At 39.2% G+C, this 21,782-nt stretch overlaps 1 protein-coding gene across 24 annotated transcripts in view; it reads left to right on the forward strand.

Moving 5' to 3' along the window:
• Nucleotides 1–21,782, forward strand: part of DTNA (dystrobrevin alpha) — a 229,614-nt gene that overhangs the window by 115,350 nt on the left and 92,482 nt on the right. For all 24 annotated transcript variants that reach the window (XM_057397718.1, XM_057397719.1, XM_057397715.1 and 21 more), the window contains 2 exons: nt 13,054–13,121; nt 17,178–17,258. In XM_057397718.1, the coding sequence (XP_057253701.1) occupies nt 13,054–13,121; nt 17,178–17,258 (149 nt within the window). The remainder of the gene's footprint in view (nt 1–13,053; nt 13,122–17,177; nt 17,259–21,782) is intronic.

Below are 21,782 nucleotides of genomic sequence, written 5' to 3' on the forward strand. Positions count from 1 at the left end.
GCTGTAGGACATCACAACTCAGTGATACTACACAGGGAAAGTCTGAGAAGTAAAGGCAAATGGATGGTTTGGAGAGAAGGGACAAAGGAAAGGTAATAGAGTGGGGGGGAATAGGATGTAGCTGTTGAGCTAGTCTATTTTGAAGGCTGTATATTTAAGAAACTAAACTATGAAAAATGTAAGAAGGAAAAACATATATACAACTGGGAAGTGGAAGGTGAGCCTCTGCTGATAAAACTCTGCTACATGCTATTTTATACTATTGAGAATCTTGACCAAAAACACTTGTGGAGTCTTTACCTCATTGAAGATACAGTGTTGGGCTTACAATATGTATTTCAAATATTTATTGGGATAGTTTTAAAAGCTACAGACTGCAGGGCATTCACCACATCTCTTGAGAGACCGTCCACTGCCTCATACATCTTTCATTTCAGAGTTCCCCTTCTAAGATTGGATATTTTATGTATTTGAATATCATTCCTTTTATTCCTAATCAAACTCTGGGTATCACACCTAATATTCCTCTCCTCAGGATAAACATTTGATAGCTATTTTATTCCCAGCTCATCAGCATTGAACAAAATTGTATAGATTTGATGCTATTTTCTTCCCAGAGATCAGACGCTTCTTTCTCCACCATCTGAGTATTTCCCCATCTCTCCTCTTTGTGCCTTCCACTCTGTCAATGGCTTCCAGACAAATTGGTGCCTAAACCAGAATGTAATAGTTGAGTGTGGTTGAACCAGAGCCAAACAGAGGGAGGTGGTCTCTTGCTTCCTGCTCTAATGGGATGCATTTGATAGAGCAGACCAAAAATACACCACCACTTTTTTTGCCGGAATACTCAGAAGGGTATTAGGCAGAATCTCAGAATTAAGCAAATGACACCTGAGGTGCAAATGCATTTATTTGTGTTTGCAAATATCATTAAGCAGCTTAGCTCAAATCTGCTTATTACCAACTTAAATGACTTTAATTTAAATGCCTCTGGACCAATTTAAGGATCACCTCCATTTATCAGCAGGGTTCAAATGGGACATGGTTTTGTCAGGGCGGTGGTGTGGCGCTTCTGATTAACATGGACTTCTCAGTTTCAGTTTCTGCTGTTCGCTGGAGTAAACTGGTCACTGCTTTGAAAGTGGCCAGAGAATCACATGGGTGAGCTGGCTGCCGGTGCAGTAGAGGGCTGGTATCTCTGAGGGTGGAGGTGGTCTGTAGCTAGCTGCTGGTTACAACTACCCAGGTGGATGTGCATCTCACTTGTGGCAGTCAATTCAAGTACATTTTCTTGTCAAAATGCAGTCCTAGAGAGGTGCTCTAGGTGCTCTCTGAGAGGGTTCATGTCATACTCTCAGTCTTGTAGTCCAATTTGCAGTGCCCCTGCAGTACAAATACCCTGGTGGCTCTGGCTGCTGTGGTACATTGTTACTGGTGGTCAGTACCTGATACCGAAAGTATCCGTACAGTGGTTTAGTTGCTCAGAACCAAAGCATTTCACATAAAACTTAGCTTGTAACAGTTAGCATTGGTACTCTCCCCGAATATATCATGCCTTGCAATCTGCTGGAGGCTCTAATGCCCCATGCTTTTCTGCAGGGTGTCTCTTTGCTTTCATACTGACTGACCATTCCTCTTCTTCTGCCATCTGTGAGGCTTTCTCATAGTCGATGGCCACTGATTTTTGGCGTCCAGTCTTTGTGAAATACCTGTGTAAGCATGGTGAATCTTGGAAATGGCACCTTCACAGCTGGGAGCTCAGTGATTGGGTTTGCTCAACGGAGTGGTTTTTCAGGTGGTTCTGTTACAACTGCTGTGTTGTGTGGGTTTTGGAGAAAAAAAAATAAATCTTACTAAATGCAGCTGTGACATGAGGACAGGAAAGTCCTTATTCATTCCTTGAATAGCCTCATTGAAGTCCATAGGAGTTTTCCTAGAGTAAAAAACTAACCTGCACAGGCGAAAATGTTGGCTTGAGACCAGTAATTCCTCCTGGTGATCAGAGATGTGCAGCATATAAAACATTCATCTTCCGTTACGGCTTTATGTGTGTGTTTCAATGTAAACTGTTGGGTTTGTGTGTAGAATAAGATATGTAGAATAATAGACCTCAGCAGAAAAAGAAGGAAAATGAGATATTTTCAAATGAAGTAGGTATTGAAAAAGTAGTCTGTGGCAGTTTAGTCTTTGGTGGAACATGACAGGCGCATATACAGATGTACAGTGATGTGTGACCGTGTCTTGACTGTGATGTGTGACCATGTCTTGACTGTTTTGACACCTCTTGTAAGCTGTCATTAATGTTACAAAAGTCTTTTTTCCACAAAGTTTGATGCATCTGTGCCTCCTAGAGCAACGCTTGCCTACGAGTGTGTCTTCTGTCTTGATTATCCTTAGATGAGTGTCTCAAGAAGCCATTTTACTTCATTTTACATGAAGAAAAATCTCTTCTAACAACTGTTCAGGGATTTGAAAGCGTATCAGGAATCTTTGCAGCCGTAGGTGCCAGTTTGATTAGTTGTGCTGCTTCTGGGCTTTCCTGTGCTCCCCTTGGCTTTCTTCACATTCCCTCCTTGCCATGCGAAAGGTAAATTCAGGACACTGACATTTCTCCAGATGAAATCCTGCTTACAAACTTATTTCTAACAGCTGAAATGTTTATGGTGCATTGGGGGGATTTTCTCTCACAATATAATTAACACTGTTTTATTGAAAGTGTTCCTCTTCGAGCATATTTTGCTCGAGTTAAGTAGCGTCCAGCTACTCGTCCAGCTAGGTAACTTGAGTTAAGCAGCGTCCAGCTGGTGTTAGAGGCAATGTGCATATCTTAAGAGGAAAGAACAGGATCAGTGAAATCTTATGTAGTAGCCTATATCTTCTGTGTCCATGTACAAACATCACCAGCCATTATCTTTACATTCAGTGTTTCAAGCATTAGCTTTCTGTTCGGGCTTAGTGTATGAGACTATTTGCTACATAATTATATTGTATTTCTTTTTCTTCTGTATGCTATTGTAATAGTGATATTGCCTAATAAAATAATTTCAGATTTTAATTAGATTAAAAATAATTTGGTATATTAGAATTTTTATTTGAGAAAATGAACTAGGCCAATAGTGGATATCAGGCTGACCTTTTCCTTTGCATTTGCTTTCATTTCCTGTCATCCTTTACCTGTTGAAATAAGGATGTAGTCTTTTCTTGAATTAAGTTATTACAGCCTTTCACAGCCTTACATCTAACATACTGATGTTGTAGTGAAGACGTAAAATGTCTAACTTATTATTTATTAAATGGATAATTTAGCAAAAATTTGTAACTCCCAGTAAATAGCTGCAACTTATTAATCACTGAAATGAAGTAACTACGCTATTTTGGGAGGCTATGGTTATATTGTATGAGAGTAATCTGGGAGGCAGAGACAGAATACATGTGCATCAAAGGCAGTTTTGTAACAGAAAAGCTTAGGCTAGCCTACTGTGGTGGGATACTTCAGGAATAAACAGTGATGTAGGAACTGACATAAAATGTAGTTCTCTTCGCTGTTCACTTTTGTAAGAGTATCCTGAATAGCATCTCAACGTACATCCAAGTGATGGAGATGAGATGGATGAAGGGGAAAGATTCTTGTGTTTCTTACACCTTTCTCTTTAATTCTTTAATTCCTTTTGCTTTCCAAGTGACCTCAGTATTCTGTAAAATTCCACATTACAGAGGAGGTATGTTCTTTATTAGATACATCTCTGCTCGTGACCAAAGCTTATCTTGTGTTGGGAGATATTCTGACTACTCCTTGAAGTGTCATTTCCAAGTACATTCCTTTCTATATACACCGTTTATAGGCAGTCCTTTTTGTTAGACATTTATCAAGGACTAAATAGAAAAACCTTTGAGTCTGGTTCAGCAGTCCATTCCTCTTCTGCTATGTATTAAGTCAGTGGAATTCAAGCTTATGCTCTGAGTTCAGTGTGTGTGTAAAGGCTTTGCAGAATAGAGACAGATTAAAGAAAGCTTTTGTTGAACTGGAGCCCATCTGAGTTTGCCTTTCCTATGTGTTCACTATTAGAAGACTCAGAAATGTTTGTATTGGCCTCTAGTTTCTTGTCACTAGAATTTATATAAATTTAGACATCTCATTGCTTGGATTTTTTTCTGGTGTTTCTTCTGTTACCATCTGGTACTGCCAACCTACCTGTTCTGTTTCTGTTGGATATAATGACTGTATTGCTGTACTGTTTGTGTGGTTATTCATGGGTATGCAGGCAGGAAGTTATGGAATGAGGATGTAAAAACACTGATTTTAATTGTTCTGACTTTAGGATATTTAATATCATAACTGAATATCATGAGGACTGAACTACTGTAGCTGGGACTGCCACGTGAAATAATTTTAACAATGCAAGTGGAACTTGCTTTCCCACTACCAACTCAGAGATTTAGACGAGTGTCTTCCAATGTGATCTGGGACTTGAAAACAGAATTAAAAGGAGCAAGTTGGTGTCTGGTTTAAGAGAATCTTCAGCTGAATGCAGCCACCAAAATGGTCGTGTCAATTTTATCCAAGTCAGCAAGCCACTCACAGAAGGGATATGGCCAGGTAAAAAGAGAAAATCTCCCATTTTCTTATTCCCTGACAACAGCTAATTGCTAGAAATGCCTTCTTCAGATATTAATTAGATCAGCCTGTAGGCTGCTCTTACTTGCATTAAGGATCAGATTTCTCCCTGCATGAGATTCATACAGATTCAGTAATCAAAGCTTTTTTGTCTCAGAAGGTATACTTAACCCAAATATGCTCATAAATTTGTTAATTCTCCTCCTAGTGCCATTCCTCTGTCCTAGTAACTGCTCTCACTGAACAAATTAAGAGCTACTACTATGAAAGAATATATATGTGAGCAGTTTCATCAGTGCCTCATCATTCTTCCATTTGTAATTTATTTTCCACCTTTCCACCAATTAGATCTGGAGAGACTTGGATTTCTATGGGTATATTTTTAAAGATTCTTTTTTTTTTTTTTTTTAGCTGTGTTGTTTAGATCTAATTCAGGCTCCTTTTTCATTAATCTATTTGTTATAATATTTCAGAAAATTAAAAAGGAGAAAAAAAGGCCAGAGGGGTCTATTTCAGGCAGAAAGATGAAAAAGTTGAAATTATTCATGGTTGTCAGTTGAATAATGGAAGACTCTTCTTAACTGGTAAGTTTTTTTCTGAGTCAGTGGCTGTTCAGTTGATTGTTTGGGTGCCAAAACTTTTGACCAGGTAAGGTGGTAAAAGCCAGCAGCCTCTTTATTAACTGGTTTGTTTGACTATTCAGCAATACTTGATTTTAGTGAAAGATTTTCATAGCACACACAAAGGAGCTCAATGATTTCAACTGCCTAGGAATGTATCTTCTCTCACAGCTACTGCTTGGTTTATTTAGATGTTTTTATTATTCTAAGGAGATGAAAGTACCTACTGTCCTACAGCACATAATCATCAAATTCCTATTTACAAAAACTGACAAATTGTATTATTGAAATTGGCAGAAGCCAGGAAATGCTTCCCAACACAATTGTATCACTGACAGCTTACTCAAATGAATTTGGGTTTAATTATGGCAGCACAAGAAGAACTGAAAGATCCCTTTGACTAAGTAGGGGTTTAATTATATGTGAAATCCTGCAGCCTCCTTTATGTCCCTAAAATGGCAAAGAAAAAAACATGAAAAAAGACCAGAGTACCAAAGTATCAGAGTATCAATTACATTCTTCCTGTGATAAAGTCCTTGTAACCTTTTATCCCTTGAATTTCATTACAGTTTTCCCTTTGAATTATCCCTTGCCTACATTACAGCTTTCCCAATGAATTATTCCTTGTCTAACCAACTGAAAGAAGCAGAATTGCAAATTTAACTGTTTAAAGGTGATCAATACTTTATTGATCTTGTTTTTTAGAAGAATGTGTTTTGAAAAACCTATGTTGATGTTAAATCTGCAGTTTGGGTGAAATGATGAGGTCATGGCAAAACTCCATTAAAAGATGAACACATCAGACAAGCATATTAGGCACTGTATATCATTGACTTTTGTGTGTTTCATTTGTGGGGTTTTCTTTTTTCTAGAATGTGTTTTTGAGTGTAACAAAAAAGAAATGACTGTTAGTGGAGGCTATTTCTAACTACCCCTCAGCTGAACTAACACCCTGCAATGTTGTGCATGAGTGTAAAGGAAATCAATGCCTGCTTTATTTGTTTTAAATAGTTAATAAAACTTAGACAAAATACAATTTTAAAATCACATTTGAATGGAGCTTTGAAAAGCTGTATTTAAATCTGTACCAGTTAGCTAAAATCAATCCCTGCTGCTTATCAGAACTGTTTATCAGAAATGATGGCAATGGAGCCCTGGAGAAAAGATTTTTGGGGCTGACCAAAATTATTTTATTGGATAATTTTATACTCTTAAAGAGTGAAAACATATTTGAAGTACTAAGTGTTAGTCTTGTTTCCATGTTCATCCAGTAGAGGAGTTTCTTGTAGTGCCAAGAAGTCTGACTCTGAAAGAGCATGGCTGGAAAAACATATCCAAGCAACTCTTGTAAGACAGCTTTGTAAAGCTTCATATATATATTGTATGTCTTGAGTGCTGGTTTTCTTTAATATCATATCATATAATGTCATATCTGGAGTAGAAACATTTTCTAAGAGAAGTCCTCCTTTGCGTGGCAGTGAAAAGCTCAAAATTATACTGTGCAAGCACCCGTAAAAAGCTGAAAAACAAGGATTTGGGCCTGTATTTTGACCTAGTTAATAACATTTTGGATTCCTAAACTTGATAATGCCTGGTGCACGTGGAAAATGAGTAGTGGTTTCTTTGTTCCCCAAAGCCAAACAATTAGAGCATTCTCTGTTAAAGTTCTGAGTTTCTACAGTATTATATATGAAATTCATCTACTTCTGCGCTCGTGTTTTCTGTCTTCAAATTGCCCTTATTTTCTTTAGTGATGAACCTCTTCACAGTTTGTTTTTTAGGCTTCACAGATAAGATCTGCATAGTATTCAGGCTCATTGAAGACTGAGTGTTATGAAAATGAGCTGCAGTGGGTACCTTATTAGGCATTTTTGACAGTTTCCTATTAAGGATATGGTGCTCCCAAAAGGGGAACTGATGAAAAATCTGAGGGAAAATTCTTCCTTAAAAAGAAAAAAAACAAGTTCTGCTAAAGGAATAAATCAAGAAAGAATTTCAATTTTTTGGTAATATTGAAATTGCAAAATATGACAAAAATCAGAAGGCAGACTTGCTGAGGCTCCTGTTGGAGATGAGCTTAGCAACAGCTTTTATTTTCCTTCTTCACTGTAAAAAGCTCATCTAGATATAATACAAACAAGCATTTTAAGTGCAATGCAGTTACACCTAGCCTCAGGAAAGAGCATTGACCAATTTTATTACAGTGCCAAGGATTAGTCCTGGAATTTAAAGCTGAGAGACACCTATTAGACACCTGCTTCATTAAAAGATATGGAGCAATATATTCTTAAGGCACCAATAAATGCATTAAGGGGAAGAGGGCTCTGATATGACCTTCCATGATTCTGATTACTAACTTCAAGGATTGCTGAGGTTGGTGGCTTTGCAAACCTGGTTTTAGCTAGCACTCGCTGTACCTTTTAAGTCTCTCTTCTCCAGTCCAAATTCACTTTGAAATAAACAGCCGTAACTCTTCACTAGTTGGCTGAGCACATCCACCTACCAGGGCTGAATTCGAAGAAAATGGGAGAAGAGGAAAATTCTATGGAAAATCTTCTCTTTCATATTGCTATTAATCCTGCATTAAGAGCACTCCAAACCTAGTGTTAAGTTCCTCATAAAATCACTGTAAGCTATACCCTAGCAGGCTCTTTCCTTCTCATAAATCAGAATTTCTGATGCTGGTAAATCCTGAAAGGAAATAGTGATTTGTTATGTATGGAGGGTATTTTGATAGAATTGTCCTGAGCAATGGAGACAATAAGCCTGTGCTGCTGAAAAATGTTACTGTTTTCTGCTCGAAGTTGGGTCTAAGTATTGACCAGCTGCATAGAAAATAGCATCAGATTTGTCAACAGCATGAAAAATAGCCACTGAGAAACCAGCAAATTTTTCTGCATCCTAATGCTTCCAATGCCAAAGTGAATATCTAACATATGACATGGAAGAAGAAAAATACCTGTTTATATAAGGAGTTGGAGGTTTCCTTGCTAGGGAACTGCAGTCTGATCAGATAAAGAATGCTTAACCCTGGTCGATATTTTCTATGGAATGATGGTAGTCTTTCCAAAAAGTGATCTTGAGATACTCACTGTTGGTTTTACCAGTCTTCTGGAATGAAACCTCCAACTAGAAGCTGTGTCCCGGAAAGGCTCCCAAGTGCTTTATAGCCACAAGCAGCACGAATGGACAAGACTCAGACAGAGACAAGTGTTTCTCCTTTTTCCCTGTGCCTGCTGCCATGGAAAAAAAAAACCTTTTATCCGGCCTGAAAGACTTCTGGGAATGTCACCAGTCATGATTCAGAGCCTCTTTTGTCAAACACTCATCATTGTCACAGCCACCACATGGGACTTGGTACATTTTACATGCCACAATTAATGAATTTCAGCAGATGATTTTCCTCACTGGCATGTTTCCTGCCTCTCTGGGGCACTTCATCTGTCACAGACAAACGGGATGGGGATTTGTGGAAGTGTTAATGGGGTGGCTTTCCTCAAAGCCGTCAAACTGTGTGTGTGTCAGGTTGGGAATTTTTGACAGTCTTCTGGGAAATTTATGGAACTCTCCAGAGGGGAGCTCCTTCTCCAGGTATACAGGCAATTACTTCTTTTGATGCTTGTTTGGAGATAATGATTTAATTGTGACAGGCATTGCTTTTACAACGCAGCGAGATAGCTCAAGAAATGAAAGTACACTGATTACAAGAAAGATGGCATAAAACAGGGGTTCATAAAATACGCTATTTACCCTAAAAATACTAAAACAAGAAAAACATTTATGTGTGAGAGTAATACAGTGCTCATAAATCAAAGCACTCTAAGAGCAAATGAAAGAAAAATGAGGCAATTAGTTCTCACCTTATGTATATTATATGATATTCCCTCCCAGATTTTATAAACAAATAAAGTATATTAAAAAACCCAGACCATCTCTGCTTCTGGTGCATACTAAACACAAAGATGAAATTGTGATCAAAAGAGTTCAAATCAAACTTAATTATTTCGTTATTTCGTCTTTTCTTTCAGTTTCTAATAGCATCATAAAAGTTTTCAGCTTGAAACACTGGTGGAAATGAAACATTCACGGTATCTTTTTCAGAGGCTGGAAGGCGTATGCTTGGAATGGTTTTTGCTCTGGAATGTCTGTAATATATCGAAGCCTTAATGCCTTGCTAATTGGTACCTCACTAATTAGCTTGTGACAAGAATTTTAATTAGATGCACAGTGGAGGTTCTCCCTATCTGCAGTGGAGGAGCTATTTCCTGAGCAGAAGAGCAAAGGCAAAAAGGTAGTGGAAGGGATCAATAGAAGACAGATATAATCTAATTGCTGCTATGGGAAGATTGTACATTAATTGATATTTTTCTAAATTGCATCTCTGATCATTTGTTCTGTTTTGTAAAGTACATTAAAGTTCACTTTGTGATTTGCTCTCTTCCCCTGTAGATCAAACAGTGCTTTTTTTTTTTCTGTGACTTGACTTGTGTTAGAAGGAAAATGAGAAATAGTGGAACATGACTGTAGACAATTATGTTTAATGCCAGCCCCAGAGCCTGAGCCAAGTGCATCCCAGGCACAAAGCACGAGTCTCTGTAATCTGAGCTAAAGAGCTAAGCTGCAGACACATAAGCTGGACCAAGGTGAGCAACACTGAAAAGGGAGATGCCCAACACCCGTGACCAATGGCATCAGCTGAGCCTGGGGTGTAACACATTCTAGAGTTAAAAATGCATGCGAAAAGCTTGCGAGACACTGTTGAGTGAGTTCCTATCAATGGCGACTCAAAAATGACAATATGGATGAGTATCATCTATCATTTTTCTATTTGGGTGGTGAGGCTCTGCCCAGAGAAGTTGTGTCTGCCCCGTCCCTGTCAATGTTCAAGTTCAGTTCAGATGGGACTTTGAGCAGCTTGGTCTAGTGCAAGGTGTCCCTGACCATGACAGATGGACTGGAACTACTGCTACATCAAATCCAAACCATTCTATGAGTCTGTGATTTTCCTTCTATCAGAAAAAGATGTGAAGGAGGGATAGAAGATACCTAGCTGAAATAACTACCACCGCTAGTGTTCTCTTTAGCTTCATGGCATATACCCATTGCAGAGGATTTTAGAATTGTCATTTGGGGTGAAAGCTGGTTTAGAATCTGCAAAATACCTAGTGCAGTGAGAGTCTTAAAAATATAAATACAAAGTTTCTTCCCTCTCCAAGGAAGCCTGAGTTGTGTGTGTGTAAATATAAAGTTATTTGTCAGGCCTGCTAATCCCCGTAAGCCACAGCAGTGAAAAGTAGATAATGGAACATTCAGAAAAATGGTGTTCAGATCCAGGGAATATTTTCTATAAGGAGTTACAAGTATCCATAAAAGTAAGGGTAGGATGAATTGCAGAAAAGGCAAAACTAGTTAATGACTTTTATCCCACTGAAAGAACACTTTAGGAATCTACTGTCTGAAGGAAGTGGAGAACTTGCTGTAAAAATTTGTGTTATTTGAAAAATATCTTTTTTTACTTAATTTTGACTGGGGAAATTCGTCCATGTGGTGGATAAGGTCACAGGTGAGCCACGTTCTAATGAATGTTGTGTAGCTATTTAAAAGCAATAGCTAAAGAATATTTTTCTCTAAGAGGCAGTATGAGGGAAAGGGGAATAAAGTTGCACCCTTTGGTTTTGCTTATGTTTGCAGCAGTCACTGTGAGACCAGTGATTATATCACTAATGTTAGAGAATATTGGTGGAATGAAAACAGCAAATTAATAAATGGTGGAAAATCTGTAAGATTTAAGTGTAAATTGTATCAAGAAACTGAAAGATGGTGATGTAATCCTTGTGCCAAAATCAAAATAACCCAGTCTCAGTCAATGAATATGCGCAGTGTATAGCCTGAAAACCAGTTGTGTGTTGGTTGTGTAATTATTCTGAATACAGGAGAAGTCAGACAAAATTATGGTGGTCTGTGACCCACTTTACAAGCAATAAAAGTGAATCTAAAATAGTGTTTGCTCTGAAGTATTCACTCAACTGCCCTGCTTGGTAAAAGATGGAATATTTTCAAAGGGCTTTTTTAACCCACCTGTCCTGCAAGACCTGCTCGTTTACCATGGCAAATGTGTCTCCTACTACAAGTTTGGTTAGAAACAGAAAGGAGTGGGGAACTCAAGCTGGGGTTAGTGGGATTACGTAGTTTTTCATCTTTTATGGGCAGAGATTTAATGATAATCCACACACAAAAGGTATTACTGCTTGATTTCTAATTAGCCTTCAGGTCGGGTTTGGTGTATCTTGAGGTATATCTCATTTTGCATGTGGGTGTGAGTCTTCTCTGACACCTCTAAGTGAGCTAGACACCAGCTTCTGCCAGATCAGAGGCTGTGTAGCTTCTTTAAAGCACTATTCTGAAAGATGTTAGCTCTGCAGAAAGGCAGGATATATAAACTTAGACTTAATGCTATGCCACACACATCTGTATCACTCCCAGCCAAATTAGAGAATACAGGTGAACTTCAGTATCCCTGCAAACATGCTGTAGCCATACCTTTTGTCCACTTCCTGGTGAGACTGCTGTTCACATCACAGAATGCCCACCATAGATAGCACTTTAGCAGAGCCTTTATAAGTACTCTGGGAATTGAGCAGGCTGTTTGGAAAAGGCAGGTACATTTGAACAGTGGTTTTTGGAAGTTACAAAAAAGAAAACCACACAACAAAACACCTCTTAGGTGATTGCCTTTCTTTCTCTGAGAACTAAAAGCAAGCTGGTTTGCTATCCTGAGCTCTTTGGTGATGGTAGGCTTCAGCATCCAGTAGTTTAATCCTTCCTGTTATATACACATATGGGTTTGCTATGGGATATGGCAGAATATTTTGGATTGCAGATCTCTGCAGAGCTTGTCCATTATATCCCAGGTGGTCCAAAGTTATTCTACACAGTCTAGTTGAGATTAGGATGTAGATTTAAATGAAGATCAGAAGCCCTAACCAGACTTGGCAGGAAGGAAAGGATATTGGTTTGCTAGAGTAAATTACCCATAGGAAGTGGTGATGCTGACACTGGTTTCATTTTTTTTGAGTGCTGCTAAAGATACTTATCTTTATTCTGAAGGCTTTAGTCTTTTATGGTTTGAATGCTGGCTGTGAAGGAAGCAGTCTCCTTTCTCTATGCTCTATCCAGCAGTAGTGCTCTTCAGAATATTCTGAAGATTTTTGTATCTGAAAACTGAAGGAAAATATATTCTTACTTCTGGGCTTTTTACTAAAACTCATTTAATCAGAGATGTACTGCCTTGAATTTGAATGAATATTTGGAGTGTATTTGCTTGAGTAAATGGGGAGGGTGTTATGTTGCAGAGTAGAGATATAGTTGTTGTTTTGTTGTGGGTTTTTTTTGTCTTCTCCACCCAGAACTGGCTAGAAAGGCATTTTCTAAATAAGAAAATAATATCCAAATCTTTTATGATTTATTCTCTCTTACATAATTTAAACTGAAGATTCCTTATTTAAGAAAACCTAAAATGAATTTCAGAGCTTGCGTTATGTAAGTCAGTTACATCAAGCAGAAAAACTGAACATTGCCTTTGGGAGAGAGAGGGAGAAGGGGGAAACAAATGCTTGAAAGCAGAGTCTGAGGAATGGAGGACAATTTGGGAACCAGGTTCTCTGCAAACCATGCTGCGGAGAGGCTGGCAAAAGGCACTGGGTACACATGGAGCACCAATCAACCTCAGAGGTTCTCCATGATTGATTACGGATGCTTATGTATGTATATTCAGTCTGGGAATAATGCTCAGTATTTTCACATGATTTTGTCTTCCAGAATGATTGAAGATTGTGGGAAAAGAGGAAATACCATGGCAGAAAGAAGGCAGCTGTTTGCAGAAATGCGTAAGTACTTCCTAGAAATGTTTTGCTGTGATAGACCAAGCCGGTTGCAATGTAGTGTCAGTAAAATTTATACAGACTTTTCACCCCAGGTATCTGATATCTCCATTTCACAAATGGTTTAATATTATGAGACGAAAATTACAGGACAATGGGCTGATTTGACCAAATGGCAGAAGAGAGGGATTTTCTATATCAGATTTTGTGGTTGTATTATTTTAATCAGTAGCTTCTTGAAATAAAAATGCTGCAATACACAGGTAGCCATGAAGAGGGATAAAGGTCTCCAAAATACTACATCTTCTGTTGGAAATGTCTGTAGTGGGTTGACCCCAGCCAGCTGCTAAGCACAACCACTTGCTTAGTCCCCAACCAGCCTCCAGTAGTATGGGAGAGAATATAGGGAGAGCAAAAGCAAGAAAACAAGTGGCTTGAGATAAAGACAGTTGATTAAGTGACTGAAAGAGAGAAAAGAATAACAACAAAACCCAACAGCAACAGGTGATGCAAAGTGGTCACTCACCGCCTCCTGAAAGCAGACCCATGCCCGAGCATGTCCGCCTTGGAAGACAAAACCCCCTACCTTCTACTTGCTCTATTCCAGTGTTATTGCTGAGCATGACATTAATGGTATGGGCAGGGTCATTGTCCTGGCTGTGTCCCTTCCCCACCCATTGCTCACTCTCAGCTGATCCGGGGAGGGGACAGAGTGGGAAACAGAAAGGCCTGCGAGCCTTTGTTCTTCAAAGCACTGTTCAGCAGTAGCTAGAACGGTTACGTGTTATCAACACCTTTTTAGCCACAAATCTCAAACACAGCACCATGCAGGCTGCTATAAAGAAAGTTAACTCCATCCTGGCCAGACGCATTATAGGGATTCATATACTATGTACCCCACTTTGGCACATTTTTTATAGTTTCTGGTGAAGCTCTGTGTTCCCTGCAGAACAGTGTGTCACGGATGTGTTACAGTAACAACGGTCCTGTGATTTTCTTGTCAGTCATCTCTTACAACCAGTCCACCATTTCTCAAGGAAATTCTATTACGTATCAAGATTGAGAGTGTTACCCTGGTACTAGATTTACACAAGTTCTGTCTGTAATTACTGAACTTTCTATTATTTGTCCCCTGCAACACAGTAAACAATGACAGAACATCTCCCCCATCTTTGAGGGGAGACTGAGATAAGCATTGCAGGGACTTGAGCAACTGTGCACACTGAAAGTCTGGGATTGTGCTGATGAATGAAATGTGCTCAGGACTGTTCTCCAAGGGTGAGCCCATGGGTGACTGAATGCCCTATGTCTGCACTCCTGAGCTCCCCAAATTAAGGACTTCTCATTCATATGGCCTGCTGAAAATGGTCTTGCTCTGTTCCACTGTGTCCAGTAGGTCTGTTGCGCCCTGTAGTTACTTCAGTTGTCACAGAAAGCTTGCTGTTGTAGCTCAGATGAGTATTTCTCTTGTCTCTTGTGTACGACATCTTGGACCAGTGGAGGGAGGGGTTGTTCTTTTGCCACAAGAAAAAAAGAAAAGGAAAAACAAGAAAAAAGGGTGATGCCAGAGCATAGTATTCATTAGAATTATAGAGAGGACTTGAGCTTGTATAAACTGAAGTCAGTAGCACAACTTCCATTAATGTAAGTTACCTTGAAACATTCCTAAAATGGAAGATAATTACTTAAGACTTTGCTATGAGGATTTATGGTTTGTTCCCACAGATTTGAAGGCCATTTTGCTGTTGGGTTGTTCTGGGGGAGTTAAGAAGGTGTTGGGAAAATTTACAATCAGTAGTTGGAGGCAGAGGAAGGACTGTTTTCCCGTACTGTACACAAATCGATGTCTACTATTTTTTCTTTCACATTTTAGTATTTTGACATATTTACTTGAGTCTGGTTTATCTCATGTGTGCTTCCCTTTGCTATTTGCCTGCCTCCCTTCCTCCTTCTACACAGGCACACAGAGAACTGGGTTCCAAATAGATAAAAAGAGGGGAGAATATTATCCAGCAAGAAAATAGCAGGCAAAGCTTGCAATGTATCCGTTTATTATTTTTGCAGACTGAGAAGTGTTACATGAGGTGAGCGTATTCAAAGGAAACAGAGTGAAATAGTGCCAGTGGGCAAAAAGAAGGAGAGGCCACTGGCAATCCTGTAGGCAAGTTGCAAATTCACAGTCTTATGTGCTGTGCTCAGTCCTGCACATCTTTCCACTTGTTCTTCAGGGTTTCCCATGTAAGTGAAGTCACTTTTCCACACAGGTTGTTTGACAAATAGATCTCTGACTGTGGCAAAATGTGAATCATGATAAAATTATATTGTCTGTTCCAGGGATTAATCAACAAAAACACCTACTCCCCAAATAATAACAAAATAATACCATTGACTGTGTGTAAGTAGTAAAGGAAAAAAAAAAATGGGAGAATAGTCTGCTTAAAAGAGTCTTAAGCAGACTACAAGTTTGTGTATTTGGGATTAATACTGCAACCTCAGAAGCTCAGAGAGCCAGAGCCTCACTTTGCTTTGCACCTTTTCATCTTTTTAAAAAGCTGAAGTTTTATAAAGTAGCACTGGAAGTTTTTATTAGTAGCTTTCACTAAATTTAAGAGGGAAAACCTTAAGTTCATATTACTCATCAGTCTTATTTAAAAAGGAAAGACATAGTGTTGCAGGCATTATCCTCTCCTTCACGAGTAAAGAAGTTCCAAAAGTTGTCAATGAGATTCTCATGGAGAAGAGAAAAACCTGTGTAATTTAACAATAAAGCATATGAGGAGAAAACCAAAAAACTTTCCAGATCTGATGTTAAGTAGTTGAAGGTATCTTCTCCCAGGAACAGATGGTGTTAAGGCAGATAACTGGCAAAAGGGAGTAGCTGGGACCCCTGGGAAGATGGTGTGGGAGAGTCCAGTCATTAAAAGAGCATAGTCTGGGGAGAGGGGATAGTATCATTCTCATTTTCATCTTACAGGTCAGAGCACATCTGAAAAATTTGTGTCCAAAGGGTAGCAGATTGTTTAAGAAAGTGTGGGTGAACGACACCAACATGGCCATATGTACAACAGTGCAGCTGAGGGGGCAATCTAGTAATGTCAAGAGGAACCTTAAAGAAGGAAGCATTTGTAAAAACAGGGCTATATTCTTTGTAACTTGGTGCCTTGCTCAACTGAATAGAACAGTTTTTACTCCTGTTACAGGGCCAACCACGATGAAAGAGCAAACACACAAAAATTTAATTGAATGTGTTTCCATGAAATGGGTGATAAAATTAATACTCAGACATGTGTTTCATAGTCCATATTGTAGCTATGAGGCAACACTTCATGTAAGACATACCAACCAAGGAGAAAGATTTAAATCCCGATATCCTCATCTACTTGTTGAGGTTTTGGGGAAGTGTAATAAGGGGAACACAGCAGCAGGAGACCTAAAGACACTGTGCCAGGCTTTGCCCCCATCCTGGTCCCTCTGTACCGTGCATGTATGTGAAATAGACACCAGTCAGTTTATACCCATTTCCTGGGCAGCTGCCCTGGAAACATTGCCAGGGACAAGCTATGTGCGAAGCACAGAGCTGACCCTCTGAGGTCTGTCTCTGTTGCAAAGGACATACCAAAATGGAGAAAGGCCTCACACCTTTTGCATTAATTTTGCCCCTTCTGCAGATTGCCATCAGTCTTTACCTTGTTCTGATCTGGCATTTCAGCCAAAGATATTTGTTAATGAGCTTTGCTGTTAAATATTAAAATTAGATGGAGGTTTTCCCTGCTGATGGAGCCTGGCCAAGTGTGTCTTTTAGCCTGCAGCTTGACCAGATTGCTCACGAGTGGCAGACACAGTGGGCTGACTAATCTCTGCCTTCCTTTATAAGTCTTTTAGCACTATCGCTCCTGCCATTCCCCTTTTTTTCCTCACCTCTTTCTGCTCTCCCTGCAAAGGAGAGAGCCTTCAAAATTGTTAAACAGCTCATGTGTCCTCTTTGTTCTGTGGCTTCCCTGCTAACTAAGATACACACAGGTCACATTCCATACAAATGTTGCTGTTACTCTCTTCCACTAGGGGCTCAAGATCTGGATCGCATTCGTTTGTCCACCTACCGAACAGCATGCAAGCTTAGATTTGTTCAGAAGAAATGCAACTGTAAGTATGCTTCTTTCATATACTATTGCTATTAGCTTTCCACAGCACTCCCCAGTCTGTCCTTCACATAAGTCACAAACTGGATCTCTTTGTTTCAAAGGACACTAATAAGAGTGTTTGGGCAGATTTTAGGTGTTAGCCTGTTTATGTAAGGAACTTGTCTCAAACATGCCAGTGATTTATAGTTATAGAAGGGTGGTTCATGATGCAAGCCACAACTTTAATTAAGAAGTATTTTAACTACATTCACCAATTTTCTTGTAAAATAATACTCATGGGTTCTAGCAAGATCCTGCAAATTAAATGCTTTTATAGCAACTGCATGAGAAGAAATGGTGGTTCCAGTCCTCATCTATTCGGGGTGCAGCGAAGTAAATGCAGTGTCAGTCAGCCCCCTTTTTTCCAGAATGACGGCTAGAGACATCTCTTCTAAAAGGGTGAACCTGCTTGTAATCTCTGTATGTCTGTCTTCCTACATCTAGGCTTCATTCTTGAGGAGTTTCTCACTTTATTGATGACTATTAGCACAGTCATGTGTTGTGAAATTTAAAGGGAAAATACATATAAGATCTACAAGATCTATCCAAAATACATATAAGATCTACATATACATATATACATATAAGATCTACATATACATATATACATATAAGATCTACAAGATCTATCCAAAATAGCGTGCAAATACTATGGTGGGTTTTGGTTTGTGTGTTTTGCAGACCTTTTCACACCAAGTCAAATAAGAAATCCTAACCAGGGCAACTCTTGTCAGCAGTAGCAGTAGGAAGAGGACTAATGCAGAGAAAACAAGATTTTTTAGTCTCCATGTCTAGCATGACAGCCTGGCTACTCTTGTGCTACACACAGTAGTAAGTAGTTAAGAAATGCTCACTGCGGATGGAGATTAACTGCCCTGGAGAGAGTTCATAGTTTTGGGGTTACATCTATCCGCATTATGGAAACGTTTATCTTAGGCTTTCCAAACATACTGGAGTGGCCAAGTTGTGGTGGAAGAGACTCTGGAGAATATTTATTGGGTTATTAGCTATGCAGCTGGTCATTTGATCACTTCTGCAGCACATTTCTCATGGTTTTAAATGTGTTTAGCTGGACTATGAATTGAAAGATTAGTATCACATTATAAGCAGGCTGCCAAACACAAAACCCAGGAGGAGTTTAGCACCTGCCCAGCAGCTGGCTTTTGTCATTTAGGAGGAGATGCATTGAATGACACTATTATGTTGCATTCAGTTGTTCTATTTTGTTAGAAATATATGTGTAAGAGGATGAAATTTTCACTTCATGGTAACAGGATACAATAGTCTGAGGTGAAAAAAGTCTCCAGTTAAGTTGACAGTGATAGCAAAGTCACAGTAATTGCTTTGAAGTTGTGAATGCTCCATCCCTGTCAGTGTTCAAGGCCAGTGGGAGGTGTCCCTACGGTCCTTTCCAACCCAAACCATTCTGATGAGTCTATGATAACTGTATACAAAACAAATAAAAAACCCTTGCAATAGGAGCATCTCTCCCAAGAGAAAAGGTTGAGAGAGTTCAGGTTGTTCAGCCTGGAGAAGAGAAGAGTTCGGGCAGACCTCATTGCGGCCTTTCAGTTCTTAAATGGGACCTATAAGAAATATCAGACCTCCAGCTCATGTCAGCTACTTTTTCTTTTCCCTGCAGAAATTGCCGCTGTGCACCACCCAGTAGTAATTTCAGGAGAGAGAAAAAAAGGGAAATGGAGGAAGAAACCTTTCTGCTGCATCTGAGCTCTTTTAATTTAGAGGAGAATTTATAAAGAAAAAGCTCAAAGGTAGTTCCACTCCCAGTGTATAGCACCTCCTGTCACTCAAGCCATCCTTGTCTTCTTTCAGCTGTGCTCTCCTGTGTGTCCTGGCACACTGGCCCAGCCTAACTGGAAAAAAATTGCTTAGAAAGGGTGTATTTAAGGGGTTCTTTTAAAGAGCTAATTTAATAAATTGCAGGGAGCTGCTCTTGGCTACAGGCTGAAGGTAGGAAGATGGAAGCAGCTGCTCTGAGAGCCAGAAGTGGCTATTCCAAGAAAAACAGAGCATAGGTTTTATTAGCATCATCTTTTTTACCCGAAGGTGCCTATTACCATAGACAGTCATGGGATATCATTTAAAAGGCAGCTACGCTTATCGTAAACAGGGCACTGTTTGTTTCTGCTGTCTTTAATGCAGACATAGGTTCATCTCCTGGCCTCCCTTTGTGAATTCTTCTCTCAGTACGAAAGGGATGTTTTGCTAAAACTGTCAGGAGCAGGCTGGATTTTACTGCTAAAGTAGGTGGTGTGCAATAGGTAAAAGTGCCTTCATATTCTAAGAGCCATTCTCTCTTGCAGCACTTCTCTGAAACTAGTTAAGCTGTCTGGCCAGAGATTATAGAGGAGGTGACAGTCTACCACCATTTACCAGAATATCACTACACATGTTGCACTTTGGGTACTAACACTGTTGATCAAATTAATTGCTCCAGGGAATTATATCATTTTCAGAAGAGGAAGACTATTTTAAAGATTTTTAGCCAACAGTCTTTGAAATTGCAGTTATATGTTTTCTGATAATTCTAGAAAACTTGTTAAAAGTATTTATTTTTAAAAATTTCTCCAAATATTTAAGCAAGAGGCAGCTTAAATAAAATAAAAGTGAGAAGAATCAGTATCAGTCATTGCAATTATTTCTCAAACAAGACAGAATTTAATCCAGTCCAACCTCATTCTTCAGAAAAGCAAGAAAATCTTCTTAAGAATTCAGAAAATGATAAGTAGATAAATTGGAAAAAGCTCCAACATTATCTATCAAAGAAAAGTTCCTGCAAATTTAAGCATTCTCCTTTGTCTATGTTAATGCTGCAAGTAAATATCAGTAACGCTTCCAAATTATTGTCGGCACACCTCTGAATCTAAGTGCCCAAACGTGGGATGCAGTATGTGGCAAAAGTCCCAAAAGCAGGAGAGCCACAACATTGTATATTTGGAAATTCTAAAAGCTGAGCAGCTTTGTTATTTCACCATGAATATGAACTGATTTTAAGGTTCTCTGTTTCTGCTGGCAGTTTCTAAAATTGAAAGTAATGAAAAGACAAACTTTGTAGGTAATGATAAGTACCTTTGAGGATGTGGTGGGTAGAGAAAGAGATGATTGCAGGTTACTGGCTTCTTACCTTGCAGAACACCTGTAGCAATGGTCCTGTTGCAATAGCAGTAGTCTTCTCTTAGTTACAAATACCAACACAAGATCATAGAATCATAGAATCACAGAATGGTTTGGGTTGGAAGGGACCTTAAAGATCATCTAGTTCCAGCGCACCTGCCATGGACACAGACACCTTCCACTAGACCAGGTTGCTCAAAATGTAGATACCTCTTCTGTGAAAAAAAGAAAAACCAAACAAGCAAACAAAAAAGAAATACTAAAGAAGTCTTGAGAAGATCTTGAAATTTGGGCATGAATAATTCCAAGTGAATGACTAGAGCCTTGGCCAGATGGACCCTGAAGAAAACACTGCTGATGATTACCTCATCTTCAGATTTCAGAATGTAAAGCAGGAGTGTGTAAGCTGACTGTGGCTGCCCTACCGGATCATAGTGGATACAGTTGAATATAGTGTAGGAAATAGCAGCACCCTAATCACTGGAGGTTAAATTTCATTATTTGAGATAATCAAAATAGATAGGAAGCAGGTGCAGAAAACTGATCAAACATGCTACATATTTATTCCGGTCTGTACTGTACAGAGTGTACAGTGTGTATAGCTGACTTCTTCATCATCTAAATTTCCTGAATGTGATTTAAAAGTGGCCCTAAATGGTGCATACTGGAAGAATCAAGGAGGGAGGTGGAAAAACTACAGGTGAGCAACGTGAGCAACAGTGACAGAACTTGCAAACCCTCTAAACCAATGTAGCTCTGACAGAGTCAAACAGTAGGGTGCTGGCCTTCAACTCCAGCATATCAGAGTGGGTTCTGGAGCACCAAGTATACATTCTTACCGTACAGAATCCCACTCAGCTGCTTGCCACTAGGAAAATGCCATCATGACAAGGCTGGTTTACAGCTGTTTATCCGTAGCATTCAGACACGGAAGTGTAAATAGGCTTTCCCCAAAAGAAGGCATGAAGGATCAATGACAGCAGTTAAACGTGTCTCTCAACATTCACCAGTATTCAGGAACCACCAAAAAGCACAGTTTATACTTATCCCCAGTGATCATTGTGCAGTTGGTTTATTTTATTATTTCATTTTCAGTGAATTTGTTAAGAAGCTGAGATGAAATACATGTTCACATTCAGATTCCCTCTGGGCTATCTATGGTGGCAGCAGGAGTAGAACATAACAACATGTCGTAATCAAAGCCATTATACCATTAAACATCACTCACTAGTACAGAACTGTACAGCTGGAAAACTACTGCTGTCCTTGATGAACTTTCCTGACTGTGTTGTGAAATTATTCTATGACTCTGGCTGCAAAAGCAGATTTTTCTGATTTCCCTAGATCAGAA

Source organism: Pezoporus wallicus, unplaced genomic scaffold (assembly GCF_028554395.1).
Source record: "Pezoporus wallicus isolate ANWC-B61680 ecotype Strahan unplaced genomic scaffold, APGP_CSIRO_Pwel_v1 contig_227, whole genome shotgun sequence".
NCBI lineage: Eukaryota > Metazoa > Chordata > Aves > Psittaciformes > Psittacidae > Pezoporus > Pezoporus wallicus.